At 52.6% G+C, this 27,821-nt stretch overlaps 2 protein-coding genes and 1 long non-coding RNA gene across 10 annotated transcripts in view; 1 reads left to right on the forward strand and 2 right to left on the reverse strand.

Annotated features, from left to right (window-relative positions):
- The window catches only part of NUP214 (nucleoporin 214), a 92,003-nt gene extending 85,298 nt beyond the window's left edge, over nucleotides 1-6,705 (reverse strand). For all 4 annotated transcript variants that reach the window (XM_074331195.2, XM_074331193.2, XM_074331194.2 and 1 more), the window contains exons 1-4: nucleotides 5,671-6,705; nucleotides 3,232-3,427; nucleotides 1,557-1,708; nucleotides 568-766 (exon numbers count right to left, since the gene is read on the reverse strand). In XM_074331195.2, coding sequence (XP_074187296.2) covers nucleotides 568-766; nucleotides 1,557-1,708; nucleotides 3,232-3,427; nucleotides 5,671-5,943 — 820 coding nt within the window. In that variant the 5' untranslated portion in view covers nucleotides 5,944-6,705. The remainder of the gene's footprint in view (nucleotides 1-567; nucleotides 767-1,556; nucleotides 1,709-3,231; nucleotides 3,428-5,670) is intronic.
- LOC148754939 (uncharacterized) lies at nucleotides 4,982-6,863 on the forward strand. Its single transcript, XR_016019462.1, has 2 exons — nucleotides 4,982-5,235; nucleotides 5,362-6,863. It is a non-coding gene; the product is annotated as an uncharacterized LOC148754939 (long non-coding RNA).
- Nucleotides 6,860-27,784, reverse strand: AIF1L (allograft inflammatory factor 1 like). 5 transcript variants are annotated; one of them, XM_074331202.2, is made up of 6 exons: nucleotides 27,609-27,784; nucleotides 27,347-27,408; nucleotides 16,883-16,949; nucleotides 14,611-14,652; nucleotides 12,240-12,423; nucleotides 6,860-9,692 (listed from the first exon to the last, which is right to left on the reverse strand). In XM_074331202.2, exons 1-6 carry the CDS (start codon nucleotides 27,637-27,639, stop codon nucleotides 9,605-9,607), a joined length of 474 nt encoding a protein of 157 aa, XP_074187303.2. In that variant the 5' UTR covers nucleotides 27,640-27,784; the 3' UTR covers nucleotides 6,860-9,604. The 5 variants fall into 5 exon arrangements, with proteins under 5 accessions (XP_074187303.2, XP_074187299.2, XP_088649617.1 ...); XM_074331198.2 differs by having other exon boundaries at nucleotides 12,240-12,402; nucleotides 27,609-27,781; XM_088793491.1 differs by lacking the exons at nucleotides 27,347-27,408; nucleotides 27,609-27,784 and adding an exon at nucleotides 22,768-23,102.
- Nucleotides 27,785-27,821: the final 37 nt, after the last annotated feature.

Below are 27,821 nucleotides of genomic sequence, written 5' to 3' on the forward strand. Positions count from 1 at the left end.
CCGGTCTTATATCATAGTAAAATAAGACTGGGTCTTATATTAATTTTTGCTCCAAAAGACACATTAGAGCTGATGGTCCGGCTAGGTCTTATTTTCAGGGAAACACGGTAAAAACGCCTTTTCAATGGCACATTGCCCATTTGAAAGCTGGAAAGTATGTAAAACTCTAGTCTTTCGATAAGACAAGGGAATAGAAAAAGTTTTCAAACATCAAGAAATCATTCTCTTGCTCCTATTGGACATTTCTAATACTTTTACCCCCAAAAGGTACAAATGACTTTCAGGGTACAACTATTTTAGATCCAGAAACAATTATTCTCAAAAACACAGTTCTAGCCCAGTCGCACCAAAATATTTCTTTCTCCAGAACACCCAAGCACATTCAAATTAAATCATCTATGCCGTTTGGTTTCAAGGACATTAACTATGGAAATAAAGAACACTCTCTCTACTTCTACTAAACAACAATGAATACAGCAAAAAACCCATTTGCTTTTACTTCCAGAAACTAATTTTTAAATAGATTATCATTACTATACATCATAGAGTGAAAGTCATATTACCCACCAGACGTTACTGCTATGGTGGAAGGAAGCGTCGCACACACTTTCACTGTCTCTGTAACCTGCAGCACAGCAATGCTACCATCAGCCAGACAAACGGCCACCATGGCGGGGACAGTGGGGTTCCACTTCATGTCAATCACCATGCCTCCTGCATCTTTCAACAGCTTATGATAGGCAAACGGCCGCTTCTGCTGTTTAGCCTTTTAAAACAAATGCCCAGAAGCTTAATAAATATACAGACACGTAACAGTCAAAGAAAAGTACTGATTATGTAAGTTTTCTCAAATTACAGTTCATTTTTCTCCAGGACCGTGAAAAAAAATTGAGCTCTACGCAACAACCTCTTTGTTCCAGACAATTTCAACAGCTTTGAAAATGGCAATCAGTTCATCTAGCACAGTGGAGGGGCTCCCAAAAGGGGATACACACATGCAAAATACTTGACAAAGAGCAGACACTAGATTAAAATCTGGGCTCTGCTTCTTCATAGCGTTGGGCCCTTGGACAGTTCCTTACACTCTATGGCCTGTTCCTCCATCTATAAAATAAAGACCACATGACCTACTGTGTGAGGCTGAGGTAGGCATAAACAATGAGGCATGTAGAGCACGAGGGCAGCTGGCACACAGGCAGCGGAAACACCTGACACTGCAGACTATTCCCATTACTAAACTGTTGGGAATGGAAGAACCCTGCATTAGGAGTCCAGGATGCAGGGCCTTCTGACATCTATTAACTCAGTGGCCTTGGGTTTGGCTGTTTCACATGTAAGTGAAAAATGGTAATACCGTAAGGCAGGTGGTGCTAACAAATAATTTTTTGAAGTCCTTCTACCTTGAAGATCTATGATTCTACAATTAAGGACTTTTCTTAAACTCATATTTTAATCTAGAAAAGGACTTCAAGAGTCAACTAAGAATTTCTAGGTTGTGATTCAACACCAGGAAATCGCAGGTCCCATACCGACAATACAGTTTACTAGTAGCTTACCTCATTTGAGAATGTGCGGACATCAAAAAAAGCAATAATGGAACCATATTCACTGGACATCATGCACACGGAGAGCGTGAGGTTATCACAGCTCAGAGCCAGGTGATGTATCGGGAATTTCATAGGAACTAGCAAACTCTGAACTTTATCAACTATGAAAACATAAAAAAAGACAAAGCAGAAAATGGAATGTTCTAAGCATAAGTCACAACACTTTTATTCAATCTATGAAACAATTTTTGCATCTACATAAACACAAACACCCCAATACCTAGGTATGCAGGTTAAATGTTAGCTTTCTTACCGCTGTATAACGAAGTATTAAGTATTCCTGGAACTCTTCCTCATATGACCTGGGGAAACTAACTGTGACTGTTGCCCATTGAAAAGTGTCCTTAAATTGTGTTCCCAGACCCAGTTCCATCACAGGTAGAGAGGTTCCCCTGCACTAACAATGAATTCTGAGAACCAGCAAGATGTCTAAGAATTCAACTCAATTCTGACACTATCGACCCAGGGATAACATCAGATCCCACAGGTTAAGAGTTTAGTCCTACAAGAGTACTCCACATGCCCACCCCGTCCGCACACACTTCAGACCCAGACGAAAGCCCAGGGTCTCTGTGCTTCTGACCGACTGGCTACAGAATGGAGGTTTCGACGACTCCCTCCAACTTACCAAACACAAGTCCAGGTTGTTACCTGCACTTCTGACCGACTGGCTATAAATCAGAGGTTCCCACAACCCTCTCTTTGGGTTTAATTTGCTAGAACCGTTCAAAGAACTCAGAGAAATATGTTGACTAGATCAGTGGTTAATTATAAAAGGATGTAACTCAGGCACAGGGCAAGGTATGTGAAAGGGCTGCGGGGCTGCTGTGCCCTCTCCAGACTTTCCCTGCTTCTCCACGTGTTCACCAACCCAGAAACTCTCCCACCCCATCCTCTCGGGTTTTTGATGAAGGCTTCATTACATAGGCACAACTGACTAAATCGTTGGCCATTGGTGACTGATTAAACCTCCATTCCCTCTCCTTTCCCTGGAGGTGCGTGTGTGGTGGTGGTTACTGAAAGTTCCAACCCTCTAATCACACGGTTAGGTTAGTTCCAAAGGCAACCAGCCCTCATCCTCAGGCACTTTACAAAAGTTACCTCATTAAGGTAACAAAAGACACTCCCCCCAACACTTAGGAAATTCCAAGAGCTCTGGGACCTGTAAGCCAGAAATGGAGGAAGACCAAATATGTATTTCTTATAAATCACAATATTGCCAACATGAACCCATATTTTTGCAACAATGCTCCCAATAATACACGTTCCTATTTGTTTAGATGGTAGTGTTGTGCCAACGAAAAGGCCGTGCAACAAAACCCTTCCCTTAGAGAGCCAGGGAACCCAAGGTCAACTGAGCAAAAATGAATACATGGCAGAATGGTACATTCTTCTTCCCTCTGAGGTCAGAGGAACAACTCATTGAAAGAGAAATACGAAGGACCAAAGAGAACAACCAGACAGGCTTCCAGCATCCGACCTAGAACTTACTCTTCTTGGGGGTCAACCTCAGGACTAACAGCAGTTTTAACTGTAGTATTAGAATGATTTCTCGGGAAGGAAACGACGTTAGCACTTCATTATACGCCTCTCTCTACTATGCAACATAAAGCAAGTAACTTACCTATCTTATTGGGATCGTCTCCAGGTTTATTTTGAATAAGAAGATTTTTAGTAGTAAAAACTTGCAACCCACTGGCTCCTCCAGCGAAGACCAGGCCATACTTGTTGGACACGGCAAGCAGACTGGAGCGCTCCTTGGGCAACTCCTCAGGGGAGTCAAAGATCCTCACTTTTTTCAGTGCTCTAAACTGAAAATCCTGTTGTGAGGGATCAAAACAAGATCAGTTCAGGGAAAACAGGAAGTTAAATCATGTGTCATCATATTACAGTAGATCCAATTCCAGTACCACCAAAACACCTATTCCCCCGAGACCAAGGACTGTATGACCCAGTCATTTGTAAGCTGCCTGTGCGTATTATGGTACTTGGCATAGCGCTTATTAATATTTATTCAATGGAATAAATTTCTAAAGATTCTATCATGAAGCCTTCCTTGACTAATTCAACTCACGGTGACCTTGTCCTTTTCTGAATTCCTAGTTTATTGTCTTAACCACCACCCAAGCTGCACTTTATTATTTATAACCTTGTCCTATTTCATAGTATGTATTGTCTCATGACCCAGAGTAGTACTTTAAAAGCTGTTAAATATTCAAAGCATCATCCAACTACACTGTAGGCTCAAACTTCTACTGCAGTACTCAACAAATGTGTGTGTGTGTGTGTGTGTGTAAACAATGACCACAGAAAGATAACCGAATCCCAAGAAATGACCTACCTGCATCAAATGTTAAACACAAAAAGGATATGCATGGTCAATCTCTTGGTGTTCAAGACCTGAAAACATACCTGGATGCCATGAGGACATCCACACACAGGTCCAAAATCCTTAACACAGGCTGTAAGGCCAGGCACGACTTGACCCACCCACCTCTGGAGCCTCACCTCACAACACTGCTTCCCTTCTACAAGTGCCTGCGACATCACCTCTGCCACATCCACTGCCACCCCCCGCCCCCATGTCTATCCAGTTTTCATTTCCTTCCATTTTTATGCTCCTTAGTAACTCAGGGCCTGGGAGCATTCCCCAACCTCCTGTCAATGCCAGACTCGCGTAGTCTTCCATGAATTTATCTATATGCTTCCAAAGACAATTTTCAGCATGCAGAACCTCTTGGTAAAAAAAGAGTTCCGTAAGTTTACCAAATCACTATGTTAAGGTATACTGTAGGTGGTTGAATTTTTTTTCTTCAATTATATACCTGTCCTTAAGTTGAGGTTTGGGTGAAAAGACTGCGAATCCCCTTTTGCTCACATTCCAAAACTGTAAAAGCGAAAAACAGCCATTCTCAGCCTTCACTTTTGTACACTTACGGTGTTTCATACAGGATCCCTAACACACCCCACATACAAATTTCCTTGGATTCGATGTTTAATGCACATTTGCTAAACGATTAACTGAAATACTCTTAATTCCAACTGAGTACGATGATCAAAAATACACACATAGCTTTCCAGGTGAAACCATACTATGGTTTCAAACAGAAGTAGAATAAAATTTTTCGGTCTTTTTTTGTGCCTCTTATCCTGATAATCCCAAATATTCTATTTGGGTCTTGGTCACAAGGGGTGGAGGGCCAGTGAGATGAAAAGGCAGGAGAGTGCTCTCTTTTCTGTTGTAATCAGCAACTTAAAGGGACACTACCATCTTCTAAGCCTGTGGTTCTAAAACCTTTTTTCCTTCAGCCCCAGCATATCTGAGGAATACGGCACATTCTCATTGGGTGGTTCACTCAGGAAGTGATTCTCAAGAAGGAAGAGCGAGTCACTACTCCAAACGCATTTCAGTGATTTGCTGTTCAAATGCCTAACATCTTCCCGCAACTTACTCCCTTTCAGGTGCTTGTAATTTTCACTGGGATCACGTGCCCCTCTCCTTCGTTTCCCGACTGCAAGCAGACTTCCAGTACCGAAACAGCCCTCCTAGTCTAATAAACTAAAGATTTTGTAGGACAGGCGATGAACCCTGGCTCTGCACCAGACAAGCCCGGAGAACCTTACAGAGGTAATACAACGAGAGTGAAGAGAGGGTCTTACAAAACGCCTGCATTACAGCCTCCTTGTCAGACGTGATTCTGGGTAAGTTACCTTCCGAACCTCGACTTGCATCTTGATATTAACTATTTCGTAGGGTTGCTGTGTGATTACCCCAGTGCCTGGCTCACAGTAAACGTTCAATGAACAGCAATTATTATCGCTACTCCGACCACCATGTTAAGTAGCTAGAGAAACTGAGGTGGTGCGCACACGACCACCCAGGGAAGGGGACACTGCACTCGGCGGGGCTAACACGCCGGCGGCACCGCAGAGTGCTCCAGGACGCGTAGGTGAGAACTCTGAACGCCGGGAAAGTTCAAGCGGGAGGCGGGGCAGCCGGCAACCGCGCTTCGCCGTTCAGTGGGGCTCCAAGGCAACGCGAAGGCCCCGGCCGGTATCTGACCTTCATCTCCCGCTCGGGGATCATGGCATCCATCTCGTCTCCCATCGCGTCGGACTCGGCGGGTCGTAGCAGCAGCCGCAGCTGCCCCGCGGCCTTGCCCACACAGCCCAGGCCGCTCCAACGCCAACTTCCTTCCTTCAGCGCTAGCGGCGCGCAGCGAGCCCCGAACTTCCGGCGCGCGTAAGTGGCGTCACGCCTCTCGGTGGGCGTTGCGGTTCGATAAGGCTGAGGGAGTGTATGAAGTCGCGCGCTCTCCAGGCCGCCGCCTCCCATTGGCCGGCTCGGCCCGCGCGCCTGCGTCCTGCAGCGTCCAGGCCCCGCCCCCCGCGTCCGCAACTAGGACGGGTTTGCTTAGCGTTGGGTTGTTTCATCGGACGGCGCGTGCTTGAGCGGTCCACGCTCAGTGTTCCGTTGAGACCCCACAGTAACCTTTGGCTGTAGGTGGTGATTAATAGTTCTTGATTCAGAGAAGTTAGGACTTGATACACGTTTCCAGGGGAAGCTCTTGAGAGCGGCTTTGGAGGGGGTTGTGGAGGAAAAGGGGTTCAGAAAGTGGGTGGGTTGGGGCCTGGCCACCGGCGACTGCTGCGTCTCAGCACGGGCGCTGCAAGGGGAGGTTAAAGGGCACCAGAGATCATCTTTGTTTATTCCTGTCAAGGTAATCATTTCCGAAGCAAGAGCCTGGAAAGCGCAAAACACTTTGCATGTGCTATTTAATCTTCGAGACGTCCTAGTCCCCCAGGAGTTGTTATTGCCACTTAACTGATGTAACTGGAAGCACCGGGAACTTAAGAAAACTACCCAGCGCCCCCGGGGCGGAAAGCGGTGGAGGCTGGCTCGGAATTCAGCTTGTCTGGATGCTAATTGATGACCGTTATGTACACATTTCTGCAGTGGATTTGGGTTTTAAATGCTCTAGGACAGAGGTTCTTAACTTGAAGTAGGGGGTTGTATTCTGCCACTCACTGTTTGGTTTTCAGCAAACTGCGCATCTGCTTCAAGCCTGCTTCTCATTTATAAAACAAGGATGACAAACAACCTGTCTCGCGGGGTTGTTGTGAGAAGCAAATGAAGTTAGTTTAACAGCCTGGTACACAGGACACATTCATTCGATGTTACTATATTAGGTCGCTTTTCTCTGAATTTGCTGAGTCCCAGAACCCCGCCCCCAAATACACCAGTCAAGACGTTGATAGTTTGTCTGTTTTATTCCCAGTATGCAGAGGTGATACCTGGCACCACACACTCTCATACGCACGCGCACACATACTCCATCCACTTGAACTTGCCCCACACACTCCTTCCTTTAGAGTTGCAGGGACAAAGCCACACTTGGCAATCCCCAAGTTAGATTTGGTCTTTCAGAGAGATAGCTGAAGTTCTAAGAAAATGAGCCCTTAGCCAGAGAAGTAAGAGTCCCAGGGCCAATAGCCACAACCTGAAATATATGCAGCCCCCCCCCCCCCTTCCAGAAACCACTCAAGCCCCTCTCCCTCCAGGAGCTGAGTTCCAAGAAATGGCCAAGGAACTTGTGTGGTTTCCCAGGATTCTCCTATCCAATGAACGCTCTGTCCTGCTCTTTCCAGAAGCTGGGGACACACCCACTTGCTCTCCCTTAAGGCTTCCTGTGGACAATAAGCCTGGTTGCTCGTGCCCTCCTCTCTGAGGACCAAGTACGCTGACGATGTCACTTCACCTTGCTCAAAGGTCTCATCGTGCCCTAGAGGAGAGGTAGTGGGAAGGGGTGGGGACAGGCAGTTGCTCAAATGATCTCGGGAGGAAAAAACCAAGGCAGGGAAGGGGGTGGGGTGAGGTTTTACATTTACAGGGTAAACTGTTTTGCTGGGGTTTAAACTTCAACTAGGCCTGTGCATTTGAGCAGCTCCTTAGCCTAAGGACCAACCAGTCACGGCCAAGTAATCTTGCTCCTGAACTGGTTGAGACCAGCAAACTAACCCCACCTGGCCCGTACCCCATCCCCGACCTGCTCCACTCCCTTAAGCTGCTGTCAGGCAGCTCCTTGGGTCTTTGATTATGGGTCACTGAGGAGCCACAGAGAGCCCACAATGGCTCTAACAGTACCCAGACATTTTCACTTAAGGTTTGGCAAATGCTTTTGCAAGGCTCTTGCTCAGTCTGGAGCCCATCTTGGTCTCCCCAGGATTGCAGTGCAGTCACCCCATGGCCCCCCTTTCCTCTCATCTAACTCGTCCTTGTCCGAGTCTGACTTCCTCACTAGACTTTAAATTTCATGTAACTGTCTATTTCGTGACTGGGTTCTTAGCTCTCGGCCCACAGCAGGTGCTTAATAAATATGTTCAACTGATGATTGCATCTAAGTCCTGAGCAGGCAGGGTGAGGGACTCCAGAACACAGGTGCGGTCAAGGCTGAGGTCCCTGCTCAGCCAAGATGGGGCCGAGTGTGACAGCTTCCTGCGTGAGTTCTGAGAAGTGGCTTAGCTCAGAAGCCCTGGGGAAGGCGGAACAGCAGAGGCAGGCCTGGCCCTTCCCCTGACCCTGATGCTAACTCAGAGGCACTGGGAAGGGTGAGTCCTGGCCCAGGCCCCTCCCCAAGTGCTGTCCTAGGAAACAGCCTCGCCCTGCCCCTTCCCTTGTTTTCATCACTGACGGAAGCAGCCCCGAGCAGAGATGATGCATGGGCAGGGCATCTGAACACCTGGGCTTGAGTCCAGACTCTTCCATCTCGACTAACTCCTAACCTTGGGCCAGGCACTTAATCCCTGGGGGCCACCACAGTTTCCTTACCTGTGAAATGTGAGGACTGGCCCAGCTAACCTACAGGGGGATCAGAGCTTTAAGAGTGAGTCCATAATAAGGGACACAGGTGACTCCAATGGAATCCCCACACTCAAGGGTTTTGGGCGATTTGGAAATGGGGAAATGAGTTAGAGACGGGACACAGCACATGTCAGGACAAAGTGTGGGGGGGGCTTAAAGCTTATAATAGATGGTCAATAAATATCTGTTGAATGACTGAGTGAGTGAATGAATGAATGGTCTGAGTAAGGTGGGCAGGTCATGGGGGAAGCAGTCAGTTTTCAAGCAGACTGGGGTCAGAAAGGCAACCTCCTGTGTCTCAGTTCTTGGCTTAACAGTGGTGCTGACTTTCTGCTGTGAACATTTTAGTCATTTTCCTAGCCTGTTGCCCTCAGCATCCTCCTAAAAGGTGGGACTAGACTGAGCTGAACCCCCCTCCCCAAGGCCCCTGGCCTCCCCTCTACCTCTGAAGCCCTCTGCTGCCCCAGCAAGGGACAGGGCTCCCTCTAAGCTGTCTAGAAAGGTGTGGCCAAGGGGTAAGGCCAGAAGATTCCTTCCGGAACCTTCTTGAGGGTCTCCAATTACCAAGCTCCTCTCCTTGTTTCTTTCTGCCCCTCATTAAGGGCGAGAAGAAGTGTGGCCTGAGGGGGGATCACTGGGGCAGTGAGTGGCCACGTCCTGGACAACCTGAGAGCACTGGAACTTCAGAGCGTCTGAGGAAACCCTAGTGAGGCCCTGCAGCCTCGTCCCTACTCCAGGGTCTTCTAAAAGTGGGCTGAGGTCCTCACCAGAGCCAGGCCAGCGAGCCTGGACTTAGCTCAGTGACCTCCAGCAAGGTTGGACAATGCCGGCTCCAAGTGGGGATCACAGGCTTCCAGCCGCCCTGCCCTGGCCCCGGCACTTCCGGTTTTTGGTTTGATGTCAGCCCTTCTGCACAGGGAGTGGGGAAGGAGGGAAGAAGAAAGGGAGGGGCCCCAGAGCCCCTTTAAGGCAGATCATTTGTGCTTTACAAAGAGATCAGATTCTGCAGATGAAAAAATAATCATGCCCAACAACCAGGGGGGAAAAAAAAGACATTGCAATGAGTCCAGAAGTGCAGCAAGATCAGGAGGGAGGGGTGGGGCAGGGAGGGCAGGGACAGGTCCCCGCGGGGTCCTCAGGGCAGGCTGGCAATGTCTCTCTCTGGAGGGGGACCGACTGGCTTGGGACTGCTCTCGGTGGCCTTTCCTTCAAACATCATGACTCTGGTTTAGAGATGGGGAAAAAAAACAAAAAAAACGAAACAAGATTAGGATTCCTCCCCTCACCCGGGGAAAAGTCACCCAGCCCTCACATCTGCAAAGTCCTCAGCAGAATGCCCTTCATCCATTCTCCAGCAGGATCTTCTCAGAAGCCCAAGACGGCAGCTGCATGGAAGGGACTCTTAGTCCCATTTGACAGAGGAGAAAACTTGGTGCAAAGTGGCGACATGACTCCTCAGAGCCACAAGCAGACCAAGCAGGAAGAGAGACTAGATCTCTGACTTCCAGGCCATGGGCCTTCCCCTAACCACGCTGCCTGGAGGAAGAAGAGCTAGGCTGGGCCACGGCTCTGCTCACAACCCCTTTGGAGCTTCAAAACCTCCCACTGCTCAGAGGGTCAAGTCAGGGGTGTAGAGCACAGGGGTTCATGGTGCAGCCTCTGGAGGGAAACAGCCTGGATTGGAGTCCCAGCCCTGCTACTGTCCCAGCTCTTGACTCCAGGAAGACACTTAACCCCACGGATGCTGTGTTTCCATCCGGAAGTGGGGGTGCCAGAAGTGTTGACGTCAGGAGCTGCTCCAAGCCTCAGTGCCCTACTCCATCTAGTCACTCCCTGGGTGGGCTCTTCCAGTCGTCTGGCTTTACGTCCCATCCAAAGGGTGACAGTCCACAAACAGCTTATCTCTGAGATCCAGATTTGCACCTCCAGCTCCCTCCTCCCCTCTTCCCTTGGATGTCTGGAGGGCCCTTCTGCTTGAACACATCAAAAACCGGATTCTTAAATCCCACCTTCTCCACCCGCTCTTCTCCTCCAAGCAAACATTAGTCATTCCCTCAGTTACTCAGACTTTAGAACCATCGGACTCCCTGTTTTCATTTATGCCCCGCATCTGGGCATCTAAGCAATGCTTCCAGCTCTACCTCCAAAATCACTCCCAATTCCAACAGCTCCTGGCCCCCTCCACGGCCACCTCTCCAGACCGACTGGCCTCATCTCTTACCTGTACAGCCTCCCTGCTGCCACTCTCGTCCCTGCTGTAGCCAGAGGGGGCCTTTTAAAAGTCAGTCCCTGGCTCAGAGTACTCCAATGGCATCCCTCCACATTAGTACAAAATGTTAAGTCTGACTGTGGCCTACGAGGCCCCATGTCCCCTGGCCCCTGCCCATCGCTGCTGACAACCTTCACTCACTGTACTTACTGAGAGCCTAGACCCCCTGGCCTCTGTGCTGTTCCTCGAGCATACAAGCACGATTTTACCTCAGGGCCTTTGCACGTGCCATGTCCTCTGCCTGGAATGCTTTTCCCCAGGTCGTCACGTGGCTCACCTCTTCCCATCTCTCTCACTCAGAGCCCTGGTCAACTAACTGTCACCTTCTCAGTGAGACCCTCCCTGCCCACCATCCCATCCGTCTCCGTTCCTCTTGCCCATTGTATTTTTCTTTGTACTAACTACTGCCATTTGGTGTTTTGGATTGGTTTCTTTTGTCTGTCTCCTTCCATTAGAAGGCAAGCTCCACAAGGCCAGCAACGCGTGTCGCCAGCATCTAGAATAATTCCTGGCGTTTGGTGGTACTCAGTAAATATTTGCTGAATTAACAAATGCTAAATCTAAGGAGTCAAGACACAGACGGGTCCCTGACACACAGTAAATGTCCACTCAATCTTCAGTGTCATTTTTATAGCACCGTCACTCCAATTGCTACCACCCGGCCTCTGCAGCGCGATCGGACCTTGACAGTTTTCTGCACACACACCCTGCCCCATCCCACCCACAATGAAAGCTCTGACCAGCCCAAACTGTGGGCTCAGGAGCTGTTTACTCAGCTTCCTGGGGCCTCAGCTTTCCCTGTTGTAAAATCAAACAGGCATATTTGACATTTGTACATTTAAAAAAATTAATTAATCTTATTTTCTAAAAGCCGAGTGAGGTCCTTTTCAGCTCAAATACCATGAGACTCTCCAGGGAATTTCTCTGCAGCTCCTCAGTGGAGAAGTACCTACGTACAGAGTGTGATTTTGGCCACCATGTACTAGGTGTGTGCCATCAGCCAAGTACCAGGCTAGGCTCTTCATTTATGTTATGTCATTAACCCTCAGGACAATGCTTCACGGCAGGTATTTACTATATCTCTGTCTTATGAATAGCGTACGATTCGAACTCTACTACCCTTTAGAGCCAGTTTGTAACTCTACACTATGCTTACAACCCCGTGGGGTAGCAGAGTCACTTTACAAATGAGGGCACTGAGGTGCAGCAGGTTTCAGCAGCAGATTTATCGTCATCACCACCACCATCCTCACAGTTGCCGCTTACTGAGCGCTGATTCCACCAGACTTCTGCTACCCACTCACTTCACCTGCAAGGTACATGTGAACATGACCATTCGACAGATAAGGACACCAGGTTCAGAGAAGTTAGTTAACAACCTTGCCCAGTGGGTCACACAGTGAGTTACCTCCTGGCTGGGGAATGGCTAGGGTGCCTGAGCTAGGGGCCTCTCCACACACAACGCCTTCAGAGGCCCCAGGACAGGCGGGGGGGTACTTACAGCTTGAGCACAGCTGACCGTTTCCCCAGCATCATGTTCACAAAGTCTCGGTAGGAGATGGTGTCGCTGACCCCACCTGTCACCTCCGAAATCATCTTCTTCATCTCCAGGTGGGTCTTGGGGACCCCAAGCTTTTCCATCATCCTCTTTAAAGACATCAGGTCTGCCGGAGGAAAAGCAGATCCTTTAAGTGGAGACAGGAGGCGGGGGCGAGTGGGGAAGCTGGCACAGCTCCCTCAGGCACCCCACGCCCAAAAGAAGCCTGGCAGGACAGCCCCTCCCTGGAGACTGCAGTCAATGGCCTTTCTCCTCTAGGGAGAATGGGCCCACCACACCCTGTTCCCTTTGGAGGCTGTAGAAACTAGCAGTTAGAGACAGGGGCTTCTAGCATCAGACAGCCAGTTTGGAATTCAGCTCTGCTATTTCTGGCTGTGGGACTCGGGGCAAACTACTTAACCTCTCTGAACCCCAGCTTCCATCAATGGTAAAATGGGTTGACGGGATCATTTGGAGGGATGATGCATAAAACGCACGTGGCACAAAGCAGGTGCACAGAAATGGAATGACTACCCGCTGCTTCCTGCGGTTAGGGGAGCCGTGGGCTCGCTGCCCAGCTACCCCGGAAGTCACTGCCCAGTGAGGTGGGGTCAGGGAGTTGGCCTGACCACAGGCACCTAAAGTCACTCTCCAGGTGCCAGGGGGCCACTTCTCCCTATCTGCCACTCCCACCCTGCAGTCCTAGGGCTCCGCGTTGGCCAGAAGGGAGAGGGTGACAAAAATATCTTGCACAGCAGGAAAACCAACAAAAGAACAAAATTCAAGAAAAACAAGGGAGGCACCAAAAATCACTACACCCCGACAAGTCGCTGCCTCTGACCGCCAGGCTCCCAAGATCTGAGGCAATTTCCTTCAGATTGTTCTGTGAACAATGGGACAGCAAAGGATGGCGGGAAAGAGGGTGCCCCAGGGGCTGATTTGAGGGCCAGGCAGTGGTGCGCCAGCTCACCCGAGAGGCACAGCAGGCAGGACTGCTGCCAGACCCCTAGGTGCCAGGATGTCCAGGGCATTTCAAAGAAAGCTGGGCAGCGTTCTGCAGGAAGAAGTGAAAGGTCTCCCACGAGCTGCTGGCCAGACTCTAAATTGGCAAGACCTTTCTGGAAGGCCATTTGGCCAGATGCTTCAGAAGCCTCTGACCCAGATGTCTAATTCCTGAGATTTACTCTAAAGAAATAATCAGTGGTATGGACCAAGACTCTTGTGCAAAGCTGTTCTTCAGAGAATTATCAAAGGCATGAAGGTGTCTGCCGAATAAATTATAGTGTGTCCCCTCAATGGAATACTATGGAGCCATTAATCATATTTCAAAAGAAAAGTTAACCATATTCAAAATACTCACAATGTTATTTTTTTTTTAACTGAGGTTCTAAAATGGTATAAAACAGCATTTGTGATTACAGCAGAGTGGAAAGACATAAATTGAAATACTTATAGCCGTTCTTTCTGGGAGGTGGGGCTGTGGGTAACATATTTTTGTCTTTGTGCTTTGTTGTGCTTTCCAAAAGTTTTTATGAGGAAGATATATTAACTTGATAACCCCCCAAATTTTTTCCTAAAGAATAAAAATATTCAAAAGGGAGAAGAACGAGAGAAGACAGAGGAAGAGTAAAAGGCCGACCGCAGCAGCGATACTGAAGTTCAGGGTGAATGAGGAGGGAGAGCCCGTTTGGAAACCAAAGGCCGGGCCCTGGGCCCTGTGTCTGCCACAAGCAACTTGCCCCAAGCAAGTCGTTTCATCTTTCTGAGCCTCAGTTTCTTTATCTGTAAAATGGGGATAATTAAACTGGCCTTGACCGTGTCATTCCGATAGTGGTGACGGTCAAGATATTGCCTTGAACATAAGTGCCATGGGACAGGCGTTTGTCAACCCCAGTGTCTGGGTGGCAGGACACAAACAGGTTCTGTTGGATGAGGGAATTAATGCCCATGATGCACCTTGTCAACTGCACGATAGTGTCCAGATGGAAGGACAGGCTCAGGGACCAAGGAAACACCGGTCCCCTGGGCTGGGGTGTCGACAGCCTGAGCATCCAGCCCTGGGCAGGGTGGCACCCTCTATCCTGGGGCCCCTGGGGTGGGAGGCTGAGCGGGGAGGGAAACGGTAGGAAGAGGAGTTTGGGGGCAGTGGATCCGGGTTAAGGGCGGGTGGGCTCAAACCCGGTTTGGCTGGCCCGGCCCACCGTGGGGGGCTTCAGTGTGTGCTCGTCACATCATGACACTCCCCAGACAGGTGGGTCTGTGGGGCTCTCTGGACCCTCACAGCGTCTACCCACCAAACACCGTCTTTCCCCAACACACTCAAGGCTCTACTCACCAATCTCGCCTTCATTGTTCAAGTCAAACTCCATGTACTTCTCTGGAAATCACAGAGCAAAACCTGGCATTAGCTTGGAAGCAGGGTCACCCCTGCAGGGTCCCAGTGCCTCCCTTGAGGGCAAGTGGCCAGGTCCTCACGGAGCCCACACCAACTTCTCACCCCGTGGCGGGGTCTTGACTCGAGTCCCATCATCTCAGCTGTTGTCTCCAAAGAAAGAGCTCACCCTGCCTGCACCCCTCTCCCACAGGTGCCATGGAGAAAGGTGCCCCGGGGGCCACTCTGACCCTCAGCCAAGGTAGGGCAACTGGTCCTCCCAGGTCCCCACCAGTGCGGGCTGGCTGCCGGCAAATCAGCTAAAAGGGACTACAATAGGTTCCAGCCCTGGAGATACGGGTTTGGTGTGGTGGGCACAGGAACAGGTGTGTTTTCAGTGTGTCAGGTGCTTCGATGGGCAGCGAGGTGTGGGAACCACCGATTTAAGGAGTCCCTGTGGTTCCAGACCTTTCGGTTCTGGGCACCATGAAGCTGATGCTCTTCCAGGAGAAATGCCCATGGGCCTGCCCTTGACCACAAAGTGGCACATACAGTGTCCAGAAGCACAGACCCTCCCCACAAACCTCACCTACAGACCGAATTAAACCTCTCTGACCCAGGGGTCCGGGGAACCTCCAACAGCAAGAGAGGATAACTCCGAGCACGCTGGAATCTTCTGACACGGGCAGTGTGCAAACAGACCTGTGGCCTTGGGCAGCTCACACCTGCCACAGAGCAGCAGGGCTCTCGAGATCTATTCTGCACAGAGGAGGCAGCAGGAGAAAGCCAAGGTCCTCCCAGTGACCTTCAAGGCCTGCGACCTTCAGCAGCGTCTGCCCTCCGGCCTCTCAGGCTGCTTCTCCCTCCGTCCCCTCTGTTCCACTCCCACTGGCCTTGCTGCTCTGCCTGTTCCCCACATGCTCCGGCTCAGGACTGACCGACCCTCTGCCTGGAAGGTCCCTCCAGGTAGTCTCAGGGCCCCTTCTCATGCTGTCAGGGCCCCCCAGCCTTTCTAGTTGGGCACCACCCACTCAAGCACCTACGACCCCTGACTCTGTCCCTCCTCCCGCAGCCACCTCTGAAGAGTGACTCCTTGGTATCCAGAGAGAAGGGAGGGACGGCGCCTCCTTTGTGCAGCTGTCCTACGGGTGGCTGGGACAGGGCAGGGGGGTGGGGGAGAGATGGTGTGTCTTTGTTCTAGTTCTTTTAATGTAAAAAGTAGCACTGAATAATGGTTACGAGCAGGGGTTTTGGGGTGAGACCAATATGGGTTCGAGACCCCCACTCTGCCATAGATGAGCTGTGTGACCCCAGGCAAATGACCCCACCTCTCTGAGCCTGAATTTCTCCTATACATCAAAGAGGGCATCATCTCCCGCCTGGCTGGATGGAGATGATCTGGACAGCTCACAACGCCGCGCTTGAAGCGCTCCCCACACGAGGTCAACGTTCAACAAACACCTAGCCATCAATGTGCTGCCCAAGGACAGCTAAGCTGTCTGGTCTGAGGAGCACTTGGCAGGTTCTCTGCCTTGGACCAGGGAGGATGCCCACACTGCCAAGATGTGAAGGGGGCAACGCGCCTCGAGGCTATTTGCCGGGTCCTCCAGCCCCGAGGCATCTCCCGGCAGGAAAGGTGGGTCTGTCTGCTCCTTCTGTGCAGGGCTCCTCTCCTTTCGAGCCGCTGGCCGGCAACCAAGCGCCAGGGCCGGGAACAGAGGGACCTTTATGCTGCCCCTCCGCGCGCGGGCTCCCGGGCCCTGTTTTCTTTTCATCCCGTGCTGCTGGATTCAATGGGTAGAAACTCTGCCCCCAGCCCCACTGTGGCGACACAAACGTCCATTCTCCACAGGGGCTCCCGAGACGCTCCACCATGGAGGGGGAGAAGCCAGGGCTGCTACAAAGAGCTGATTGTGTGCCGGGGACCCGGGAGCGAGCAGGCCTGGGCCATGGCGACAGGAGCCAACCTGAGCCCTGCCGGGCAGCTGGGAGAGAGGGGCAGGGGCAGGCCGGGGCCCGCAGGCGAGGGGTGATGGGGCCGGGGCTGGCATGGAGGCAGGTGGAGGGGCCTGGCCCCCTCTGGCCAGGTACCCTGTCTCTTAGCCCATGGGGAAGAGAGGCATTCTGGATGAAACAGGGGTGCAGCTTGGCCCTATGGGGGTGAGGAGCCCTATGTGTGAGAGACTGGGGGCCAACCCCACTCTCCCCGGAGAGGGGGCAGCCAGCCCCAGCGTACCTTTGAAGGCTGTGAGCTTTTCTGGCAGGTTCTCTTCATCACTGTACTTCTGGTCACAGAGAAACTCCTACGGAGGCAAGCAGACAAGTGCTGAGCAAGGGGTCAGCAGGCAGAGCTCGCTAGCACAGAGGCCCATTGCCCCGTGCCTTCTCTCCCACCAGGTGGCTGCACTTGGCCGAACAAGGCAGGAGCCTCCAGTGTTTGTCCTGGCCTCCTGTCAACCCTCAGGGCAGATCTGCAAAATCCATCCTGTGGGCAGGAAGTATGCTTGGCAGCTTGGGGTGGGGCCCGGAGGGTCTGCTCTAGAAGAAACAGCCTCTGAATTATGGGTGCAGGGACCTGGGTCTCCCCCAGGGCATCCCAGCTCTGGGATCTGTGAAGCCATGATTCCCAAAGACAAGCCGCCTGGCTCCAGCATTAACTCCTTAGGTATGCGAGCCTAGCACATTAATTCCTTTCTGTATCTCTGTTGCTTTATGTCCAAAGGAGTGTAATTATCATAGCTGCTTTTGAGGTTTATATGTGGACCCCAGGAGCATGTATGTACGACTCTTGGCACACAGCAAGTGCTCAACAAACAACAGCTGTCGTTTTACTAGTCTCTGCTTTAGCCAGAAAATAACTGTACATTGCTTGGGAGGTCACATATCCCTCTCCCCTGTGTCCTCACCTGTAAAACAGGGCCCACCATCCCCTCAGATGCTGGGAGAGACTCAAATGAGCCGTTTCGGAACCAGATGGGGGAGTGGGGGACACTAACAAGAGCCTCCAGAATGAAGCACTTACCCACGTGATCTCTTTGGGTCTCCTAGTGGGCCCAAGAAGTAGCTATTATCATTACCCCCATTTTACAGATGAGGAAACTGAGGCTCACACAGCCAGAGCTCCATCTCGTTTAGTCTGCATCCTTAACCTCGACTATTAAAAATGGGTAGATAGCAGGCACTCATCTGGCTTTAAAACAAAAAGCTACCACCTTGTAAGCACCTGCTGTGCCGGCACTGGGCCAGGGATCGTACTGGTCTTGTTGCAAATCTTCAAGCAGCCCTAGAACCTGCATACAGGTAAGGGAGCAGAGGGTGTGTTCCCATGCTGGCACTGGACTCTGCAATCCCCTCTCCCCTCTGGACCTCACTTTCCTCATTACTGAGCCAACTGGACACAGGCCTCCCTCCCTCCTCACTCATTCATTCAGCCGTTTTTGAGGGACCACAGTGCACAAGGCTCTGTTCTAGGCAGCAAGGGGATGGGAAGACCAAGGCGAATAAGACGAAGGTCCTCCTCCTAAAACTACAGGAAGTCCGTGTTTAAAGTGATGTTAAATGTTATCAGGTCAGTCACTCAATCTCTTCCTGAACTCCTGATGACCGAGTCTGTACTTACACATCTCCTAGGACAGGGAACTCACTACCTTTCCAGTCTGTGATGTAAACGTCCGAGGGGCTTAAAGTAGACTAGGAAAATGCCTAGAACCTAAATGATGACCAAACACTCTGGGTTTGGCTCTCAGTCCCCGCCTTACCAGCTGTGAAATGGGCACAAGAGTACCCACCTCCTCAACAGGGCCCCCCACTCCGAGCACTTAGCCGCAGGCTCTCCATCAATGCTCAATAAGCAACAGGGCTGAATGAGTACGAATGTGAGGCAGAATATGATTCCTCCCAGGGTTCAATGCCTCCATGTTCCCTCGAGGCCCTTTGACAAAGGAGAAACCCACCCGCAGCGTGGGCCGGGGGACTCTGATTGCCCCCTTGCTTTTGGCAGACACTGTGCTATCCCATTAAATCCTCACTATGATTCCAATTTTACAGGTGACAATGAAGGACCAGAGAGGTTAAATAATACTTGTGAAGTCCCCAGGCCGCTGAGGAAGTGCAGTGTGGGTTTGGAATCTGTGTCTGTCAGCCTCCAGGACCCGGGCCTCCAGCAGCCTGGTGGAGGGCAGCGCCAGGGCCCGTGGGGTCCGGCTGGCTTGGTCACAGCCTGACTCAGGTCCTCATTACAATGCACCATGGATGGCCCTACCTCCACTTAGCTGGAGCTGGAACCTTCTCCTGCTACCCGGGAGGCTGCCCTCCTCCCGGCGGCTCTGGCCAGGACTTCCCCTCCTCTTGGCTCTCTCTCATAGCTCTTTCCACGGCTGCCCCCACCCCAGTCTCTGACCAAGTGGAGGACAATTAACTTCTGTCTGTGACCCTGGGCAAATGAGGCACCTCCCAGGGTCCCAGATCCCACATCTGTCCAACAGAGGGACAAATAGGTCAGTGGTTCTCAGACTTCGGGGTAATGCAGAAAGAAACACTTCCAAAAAAAATTTAAAATAGCGTGAGGTGCTAATATAAGGCGGCCAAGTTTGTATTTTGCCAACTAAAGACTTTAAACAATTACCACTGACTACTGCCATCAGTTCAGAAAAGGGCATTTCATAAAGGTAGGAAGTTCACAATCTCAGAATGTTTAAATGGAATCCAGTTAGCCTACGTTCCCCTCACCTTACCCCTTTAGGAACTGGGACACCTTCGCGGGGAGGCATAGGCACGACCCAACATCCGAAACCTAGGGGTCCTCCCAGCTCCCACATTCTAGTCGACCGGAATCCACACCAGCCCAGAGCCCATGTGTAATGTGCACCGACCACGTCTAGGGATCCGGATAGACTGGGTTCAAGGGCTCGGACATGGGTCTTGGTCTTGGAGACAAACCACACACAGACGAACAAAGAACCACAGGCAGCAACTGAGAGCAAGGACGAGAGCACGGCGTGAGCTGCAGCGTGGTGAACGACAACTCCCATTTGCAGGACCCAACCCCAGGCCAGGCGCTCGGCAGGCACTGCAGGGTCTTTTCACGGATGAAGCCAGTTTCCTCCTCACCACCTAACATGCCACTTTATTTCTGTCCTCCCCCACCCACCCCCACTAGAGTGGGCACCTCAGCCACTCTGGCCTCCTTTCCATGCCTCCCCCATGCCAGACTTGCTGCCACCTGGGACTTTGCTCTAGCTGAGCCCCCGCCTGGAGCGCTCATCCCCACATACCTGTGTGGCTCTCTCCTCACCTCCTTCAAGCCTTTGCCCACCCATCACCTTCTCAATGAGGCCAGCCCCATCGACCTTACCTTCCTGTGCATCTCCTTTTACTCCATGGGATGAATCATCTCCTAACACAATCTACAATTGCTTATTAACAGTACTGTTCATCGTCTGTCTCTCCCTGCGAGAATGTGGGTTCCACATAGTAGGTGCTCAATAAATATCTGCAGGATGGGTGACTGAATTGAGAGGATAAATAATGTGCTCAAAGCAGTACAGGTAGCGAGTGGCCGAGCTGGGAAGCCGCTTGGTTCCCTCCCTGCTCAGACCTGAGAAGTGACCCGAGGAAGTGGGTGTTGGAAGGATGCTGGGAGGAGGCAGGCCCTCGGCCAGGGTTCTAGGAGCACGTGTTTACTGTCTCGTGCTCCACGGGTGCCTAGCACTCAGCAATGCCCAGCATCTAGTAGGTGCTCAATAAACATCAGCTGAATGAATAGAGAAGCCTGCCATTTAGCCAGAATGACTTTCTCTACTCTCATGCCTGAAATGGTAAAGACACTTTGCAAAAGCATGTGCATGTATGTGACGGGGCGGGGGAGGGGGACTCAGAGACTGGAATCACGTTTTTCCTTAGAGCCAAAAATGACAAATGCTTGAGCCACAGAGTGACCAGGGCTGGGAGAAGCAGCTGACCTGTTCATGTGTGGGTAGGCAGCCCTTGCTGACCCTGGGCTTAGGGCAGCTGTGTGGACCATGCCTTTGGCAGGGGCCAAGGGAGGCAGGCGGGCAGGCAGCAGGAACAGTAGTGCCATTGGCTGTGCTGCCAGCTCCCACCCCACCTACGAGCTTTGGATTCTTGGTTCCTACTCATGCACAGCCCACAGCTTCCTCCCTTCAGGTGTCTGTCCCCCATATCCTTGCCCAGCCTCGGGACCCAGCTATGCCCAGTGGGTTGGTACCCTGTCTGTCCAGACTCCAGGACCCCTGGGTCCCCAGGCGGAGGAGACAGAGATAGAATCCAGTCCAGATGTTTGGAAGAAAAGCAAAATGCAGAAACAAAAAGAGGTCAAGTTGGAGCCAGAATGCCTGGGTTTGAACCACTTAGTAACTGTGTGAAAATTCCTTCATTTGTCTGTGTCTCGGTTTTCTCATCTGTAGGAAGGATACAAATATCTCATAGGCTTGTCCTGAGAATTATAGTATGTAAGTATATGTACAGTGCTTAACACTGTGCCTGGCACCTAGTAAATTCTAAATAAATGTTAGCTGTTTATTACTGTTGTCTCCTAACATTTACATCCATACAATCTATTTTAACCCCTACAGCTCATCATCCAGACCACCACGGACTATTAAACAGATCAGAAGCAAACCTCCTTCCCCAGCTTAGGCCGGTTATGATTTCTCTTTCCCCTCTCTGGCTATCCCTATTTCACAGATGGGACAACTGCAACCCAGAGCAGTTGCTCAACTTGCTCAATATCATAAAGTTTTAACAATTCAAGGTCTATCTCCCTTTACCAGCCCAGCTCCCTCTCTGCCCTGAACAAGGTAGCCCGGCTACCAGTTTCTGGGCAAAGAAAGTCAATACTGGGAGTTACCTTTCCTCTTGGGCAGCTGTAGAAGGAGGTTATTCCAGAGGCCAGGGAACCACTCTATAGCCCTCTAGGGGGATGGGGTGTGTTTGGATGGTTTACTCTGCCCCCATCCCCCTCTTCCACTCCAGCCCACTGTCCCTGACAGCTGCAGAAACTGCTGTCAGGGCCTCCAGGTATGCGGGGCTCTGAGAGTGACCACTGATACTCAGAGGAGCAAGTGCAGAGGCCTCAGTGGCCTGGTCAGTCCCTGGCAACGAGCCAGGACATGCAAGCAGGCAGGAGCCTGGGCTCGAAAACAGGAAGTCGGGGGCTGAGCAGCCACTCCTCAAGCCAGAGTGTCCACAGGCAAGGCCCAGGATGGTGACAGACCTGTTAAAACATCTACCCAGTCACAGAACCCGGAAGGGACTCCTCAGAGCACCCAGCTGTCCTCTTTGTTCACTAGCTGGAGAAACTGAGGCTTCAGAAAGGAAAGGGCTTATGGAAAGCCACAGTGGTCAGAAGCCTCACATAAGCTCCCTGAACGTAGGGCGTGTGGGGCAGAGGGGTGGGGGAGGGAGGTCAAGTCAGGTTGCCTGGGCTCAAACCCCAGATCCAGCACTTACCAGCTCCACAGCCCTGGGCAACTTGCTTTACCACTCTGGGCCTCAGTTTCCTCATCTGTGAAATGGGATCACAACGATGGTCATAATGATGATCCCATTTGGGTTGGTGTAAGGATTAAATGAGCTAACTGCACGGAAACTCACTAAGTATTAGCTACTATCGTGATGCATTTGGATCACCCAAACTCAAGCCACACCAAGAGACAACGGTGAGCAGGGGAAAGGCAAAGAGACCCACTCACAACTCTCTGTCCTACTTTGTGCCACAAAGTCCTCCTGGCGAGCCTTGACGCTCGGGTCATCCCTCCTCAAGGGCAAGCTCTGCTTTGTCCTTGGACACCTGGCTGATCTGGTAGTGACAGGCCATCCACACGGGACAGAGTATTCCCATTTAGCCCAGGGGGACAGTGCCTGTGGCCATACCTGTGCACTGCCTCTCCTCTCGGTCCCCTCCAACCTCTGAGGGACACCAGAATCTTCCCCCACCCCCAGAAGTCCCATCCAAGTGCTCCTGTCCAGGAGGGGCTATTTCCAAAACAAGCAGAGGTCGGCAGCCTCTTCCGTGTCTGGCCTCCGGGTCCCTGCCACCCTCCTGATTCCCACTGTCCCCAACCCCCTACCCCAGACTTAACTCTCTTTCTGGGCTGATACCTCTAGCACCTGCTCCCGGATGCTTGCTCCTGGCTCTCCAGGCTTGCCTTTATGTATTAGCTGCAGCAGGATTTTGGGGCGGGCAGAGATCACCATCTTGGAGGCCATCCAAGGGGCTGGTGGCTGAAACCCTGGGCGAAAACCCCAAGGACAGGTGGCACCATCCCAGGCCGTGAGGCCTCTGACGCAGCCCACAGGTTCCTAAAGGGCCCCGGCCAGACCACAAATGCCCGGCTTGGTGCCTGGCATGTAGCAGGCGTCTGTAACGTGCACCCACAGGGACAGCAGGCTCACATTCCCCGTGGCAGCTCTAGGGCCTCATCCGGACGCTGTGTCCTCGCCAATAGATGGGGCAGCTGAAGAAAAACACCCCGTCAACTACACAAATGAAGCAGACCCTGCAGAAATTCCATCTCCAGCTTCCTGTGACATGGCCACACTGAGGTCATGGCTGGGTGGACCTGTGGGGACACTGAATCCTCGGAGGCTCACGTGGCTGCTTATCAGCATCTCCCTTATAATATATTAAGCAAGAGCAAGAGAGACGGGTGCCCGGCCATGCCAGCTGGGCACATTCACCTGAGCAAGGACAGGGTGGCACTGCCAGCACACAGGAAGAGACACACCTGCGTAGTGCCTGGGTCAGGTCTCAGAGGTCCCCCATTGCTGAGGGAGGGACCAACCGCAAACATATACCCCCCTGAGCAGAGACACACAGCCTGCTGTGCCCAGCTCTTCCCAGACTGATGGCACGTGGATTCTGACATAACCATGAGGCACCTAAACGCTACAGGGAATGCTGAGTGCCCTTCATTTGACCCAGGAGGGCTGGGAGGGTTGAAACAGTAGCCAAAGATCCTTATCCACATAAGCAAGAGAGGCCTGTGTCACAGCTAGGCCATAGCCACCGGGTGGACAGGGGCCAGGGCAGGCAGGCCACGGGCATTGTCTGGAGTCAGACTGCTGGCTCTGCCACTTCCTGGCTGGGCGACCTCGGGCAGGTGACTTTACCTGTTTCCTCATCCCTAAAATGGGAGGCCTAGTAATCCTCGTACCGTGGGGTGTTTACACATTGTCACTGTGCATCTATCTAATTGAATGTTCCTTTGACAGGAGTCAGTGAGGTGATGCACGTGAAGGGCACGCCTCACCTTATCTTGTTAAAGAGCCTGGCCTCTGACTGGCTCAAGCTGGGGCTCTCACCATCCTCCCGTCTCCCCCTGCTCAGTCCCCAGGGTAAGGGCACTCTGAGGGATGCCCGCCTAGACCCTCCACTTCTCTCTGTCCCTGTGGGAAGCTGGAGAGAATATGTCCTGTTGCCATATAAGGCTGGGTCTGGCTCGCCTGGGGTCACCTGCCATGCCATCAGGGTGCGGGGAATGTCAGCTATGTGGGGGGAGTGGGAGGTACGCACCCATCCTGCCCGCTCCAGTAGTGCAGAGAATGTACACACACACACCACAGGGCACGGAGGTGGGGGTGGCACCCCCAGGGGAGACCCAATCAAGCTCAGAGGCTGAGAGAATAGTCTGGGTTCAAGTGTGGCTGTTTAAACCCAGGCAATCGACTCAACCTCTCTGAGTCTCGTTTTCTATAAAATGGGAATAGATACTCACAGGGTTAGAGTGAGTACTCAACGAGATAATTCCCAAAGCATGCCTGGCACATTGCCCGGCACATGCCAAGTGCTCAGAAAAAGACAGCAAAAACTAGAGTGAAACCAAAAAAGAGCATTTCCACACAGCTACACCAGGACCTCTAGGTCTACCCAAGCCTCCTATTTTCACTCCTGAATCCCTTATAATAACAACAGCTCAGACTGAGCTACCCTGGGGCCCTCTGGAAATTGGCCCCACTGGGGTTGGGGGAGAAAGGCCCAAAGGGAACTAGGGTGTTGGCCCTAGAAGCCCCCAGAACTGCCAGCCAGGCTGGGCTCGGCCCCAGGCAGCAAGCACAGAGGTATCCAAGCACATGCAGTGAACGTGAAGGCCCATCCTTCAGGGCTTCAGGCTTCCATGGGGCTATTGGGCAGCTGCTCGGTACAGTCCCCCAGAAGCCCCACTCCAGTGGGGCAGTGAAGCTGCACCCCAAAGAAAGGCCAATCTGGGTTGCCGACATGGTTCCCTCTAGAATCTGCACAGGGAACTTCCACTGTGACCATGGCCATGGATGAAATAGACAGACCCTCCAACAGAGCAACTCCCTCCGAGTCTGCAAAAAGCTCTGTCTGCTCATCTCCACTGACTATTATAGGGACTCGGAGTAGAACACGAGCTGCTGCTCCCATTTAAGAGAGGGGAAGACTAAGGCTCTGCCAGATGAAGGCATCTGACCCAGCCTGCAGGGGTGACAGCAAATCTCAGAACTTGCCCCTGGGTTTCTACAACCTGAACCTTTAAACCCCAAACAAAACAATGATAACAATCACGACAGCAGCCAGCTCTCCCATGTGCTTTCCACAGATTGTCTAGCTACAAAATCACAACAACCTGGCTACTACTATCTGAAGTGGCGGCCCAAGGTCATGGAGCCAGCAACACTGTGCCCCTCTCTTCCTCATCCTCGTGACTCTAAACCACGGTGGGGCCACCTTGACCTGCTGTGGTGGGAAGCAGCTCAAGTTTCCAGTTTGATCCTGGAGCCTCTTTCCTCCAGGGGCCGAAAGCCCAGGCCCCCGCTGCCTGACAGCAGCCTGGCTCACATGGTGGGTCTTAGAATAGCAGGGAAGGGAAAAGACACTGGACCGCAAGCTCTACCACTGGCTTCTGGGTGGCTTTGGCCAGCTGCTTGCCCTCTCTGGGTGTTGGGGTCCCAAGGTAGTAGGATACAGCGCCTTCTTGCTCACCTTCTCCAGTCATAGTGCATGCTGTCCAGTTCAGCCCCTGAGAGCCACAGGCCCTCCCCTTTCTGAGCCAAGACAGTCTACCTCCCAAAACAACGCTATCTGTCCCCCCTCCAAGGGCGGGGTTGGCACAGAGTCCCACACACTCAACTCCTCTGGTCTGTCCAACTCCAGTCACCTCTCCTCCATCCCCAGCTGTCTCTGGCTCAGAAGCCTGCTGGCTGTGGGTGGATTCAGCCAGCTTGGAACCCGCCTGGCTGAGTGGCCCAGGGGGCTGTATGAGGTCAGGGTTCCAGGCTTCTGTCCAGAGGGCAAGCACAGCCCAGACCGGCAGGCTGCAGAGTGAACTAGGAGGGAGCCCAGCATCCTGGACCCCTGACATCCCAGCCAGACATCCAGGCTCCCTTCAGTTGTGCTCAAGATGGCACCAAGAGTCAGGGTAAGGATGACAGTGAAGGACCCTGGGGTCCCTAGAGGCCTCCATGAGATTCCTATAGCCAGTGGAATAAAACCAGACAGGCTGCCTACTTCTAGACAATCCAAGGAAATCAATGAGGGAATCAAGACTGCAAGTCCCCGGTGGAAATACTGCAACCATGCCACAGTGCTGCTGACCCCCACCAGCTTCCCATTTTGGGACTCTGAGCTGGGCTGGGCCCCTGGGTGCCCGGAGAGAAGCAGCAGGGGGAATGCCCAGCCTCATTTCAGTGGGCATGTCTCCACAACCAGTTAGGGAACCTGGGAGACATCCCTCTCAGGAAATAATTCTAGTACCGTCCCCAGAGGTCTTCCCCTGTGCCAGGTGCTGGCCCAAGCACATTACGTGCCTTCCCTCACTGAGCCCTCAGGGGAACCCTGGCTCTGCGATGAGAGGTCCTTGGTGAAGACCACAGAGCTGGTATGTGATGCAGACCAGATCAGAGCCCGCGTCATGCAGAATTCCAAAGCCCCTGGCTATGCTGCCTTTGAGCTCTGGCCAATCCAGGTAGGCCCTGACATGACACTTTTCCTTATCTTCTCGACTCTCTGTGGACATTACACAAATATTTATGGAGCTCCCACTGCGTGCCTGGCAACAGCCTGAAGGCTTTCTTTATAGAAATCCACCAGCATCAGCAAGAAAAGCATCAAGGCTCTAAGGGAGCCTTCCTAAAAGTTGGAGCCAAGAGTTGTGAGGGTGGGGGTTGGGACAGGCAGGCGACCAATACTTTCTCTTATGGAGGGAGTACTGGGCTGAGAGTCTGGAGCCCGGGGTGCTAACAGCAGCCCTGTGCGCACTTGCTGGGCCATCTCGGGACAGCCAGCTCCTCTCCTCTCTGAGCCTCCCTTCCCACCCCAGGCTGTGAAACCGGGATTGCTCCTAGACATCGGGGGTACCTTCCAGCACCAAATCCCTGTGGTTGGTCCCAGGCGGGCTTCCGGGGAGCCCTCGGGTGGCTGGCATCAGAGCTCCTCTGCCGGCCCTACCTCCCCAGTCTAAGAGTAACAACTTGCAATCCGAGACGCCGGGACCAGAGCAGGGCGGAGGAGGTGGAGGGGGACCTACCTGGAGTCGGAGGCACAGAGGCAGGGGCGGAGGGAGGACCTTGGGGGAAGCCCGGGGGAAGAAAGGGGGTTGATTCTGCGGCAGGCACAGCCTCGCAGACGGAGGTGGAACCCACCGGGCATTGGGAGTTTTGGGGGCGAGCGTCGCACAGCTCCGGCGCCTCGCAAGCTGCCCCAGCGGCGCGCGCTTACCCGGTTGATCTCCGCCAGCCTCCTTTCCTGCCGGGCTTTGAGCAAGCCGAACGCTTTCCCTCCTGGAAGAGACAAAGAGACGGCCCGGGAAGCCGGGGTCTCACCGGGCCGCGCGCTCCTGGGCCCGCGCCTGCTTCCCGCGCGTGGGAGACCCCGCGGTCCGCCGGGTGCGCACAGGTGGCCGGCGGGGGACACCGCGCGCAGGCTGGGGGGAGCTGGACCGCGGACTGGGGGCGGGGCAGAGGGGGGCAGTGGCGCCTACCTTGAAACCTGTTGCTGAGCGCGACCGACATGGTGAGCACCCGGCTCCCGCCGTCTCGGGGCTTCGCGGCAGCGGCGAGGAACGTGGAGGAGGGACCGGCACCCGTCCGAGCTCCGGTGGCGTGTGGCGGCGGAACCGAGGGGCGGAGGAAAGGCGCGGGCAGCCGGACACACCCCTCCCTTCCCTCCGGCCCGCCTCCCCTCCCCTCCCCTG

The sequence above is a fragment of the Rhinolophus sinicus genome, chromosome 16 (assembly GCF_057876585.1).
Source record: "Rhinolophus sinicus isolate RSI-liver-muscle chromosome 16, RSI-T2T, whole genome shotgun sequence".
Taxonomy (NCBI): Eukaryota; Metazoa; Chordata; class Mammalia; order Chiroptera; family Rhinolophidae; genus Rhinolophus; species Rhinolophus sinicus.

Excerpts from the sequence above, each read along its gene's own strand:
- AIF1L (XM_088793491.1), bottom strand. The coding sequence starts at position 22,875 with ATGGCCTCCAAGATGGTGATCTCTGCCCGCCCCAAAATCCTGCTGCAG. Across the intron at positions 16,950-22,767 it reads TCCGGGAGCAGGTGCTAGAG|GAGTTTCTCTGTGACCAGAA; the intron begins GTATCAGCCCAG and ends TTGCCTCCGTAG. Across the intron at positions 12,424-14,610 it reads GAACAATGAAGGCGAGATTG|GATCTGCTTTTCCTCCGGCA; the intron begins GTGAGTAGAGCC and ends CTCCACTTAAAG.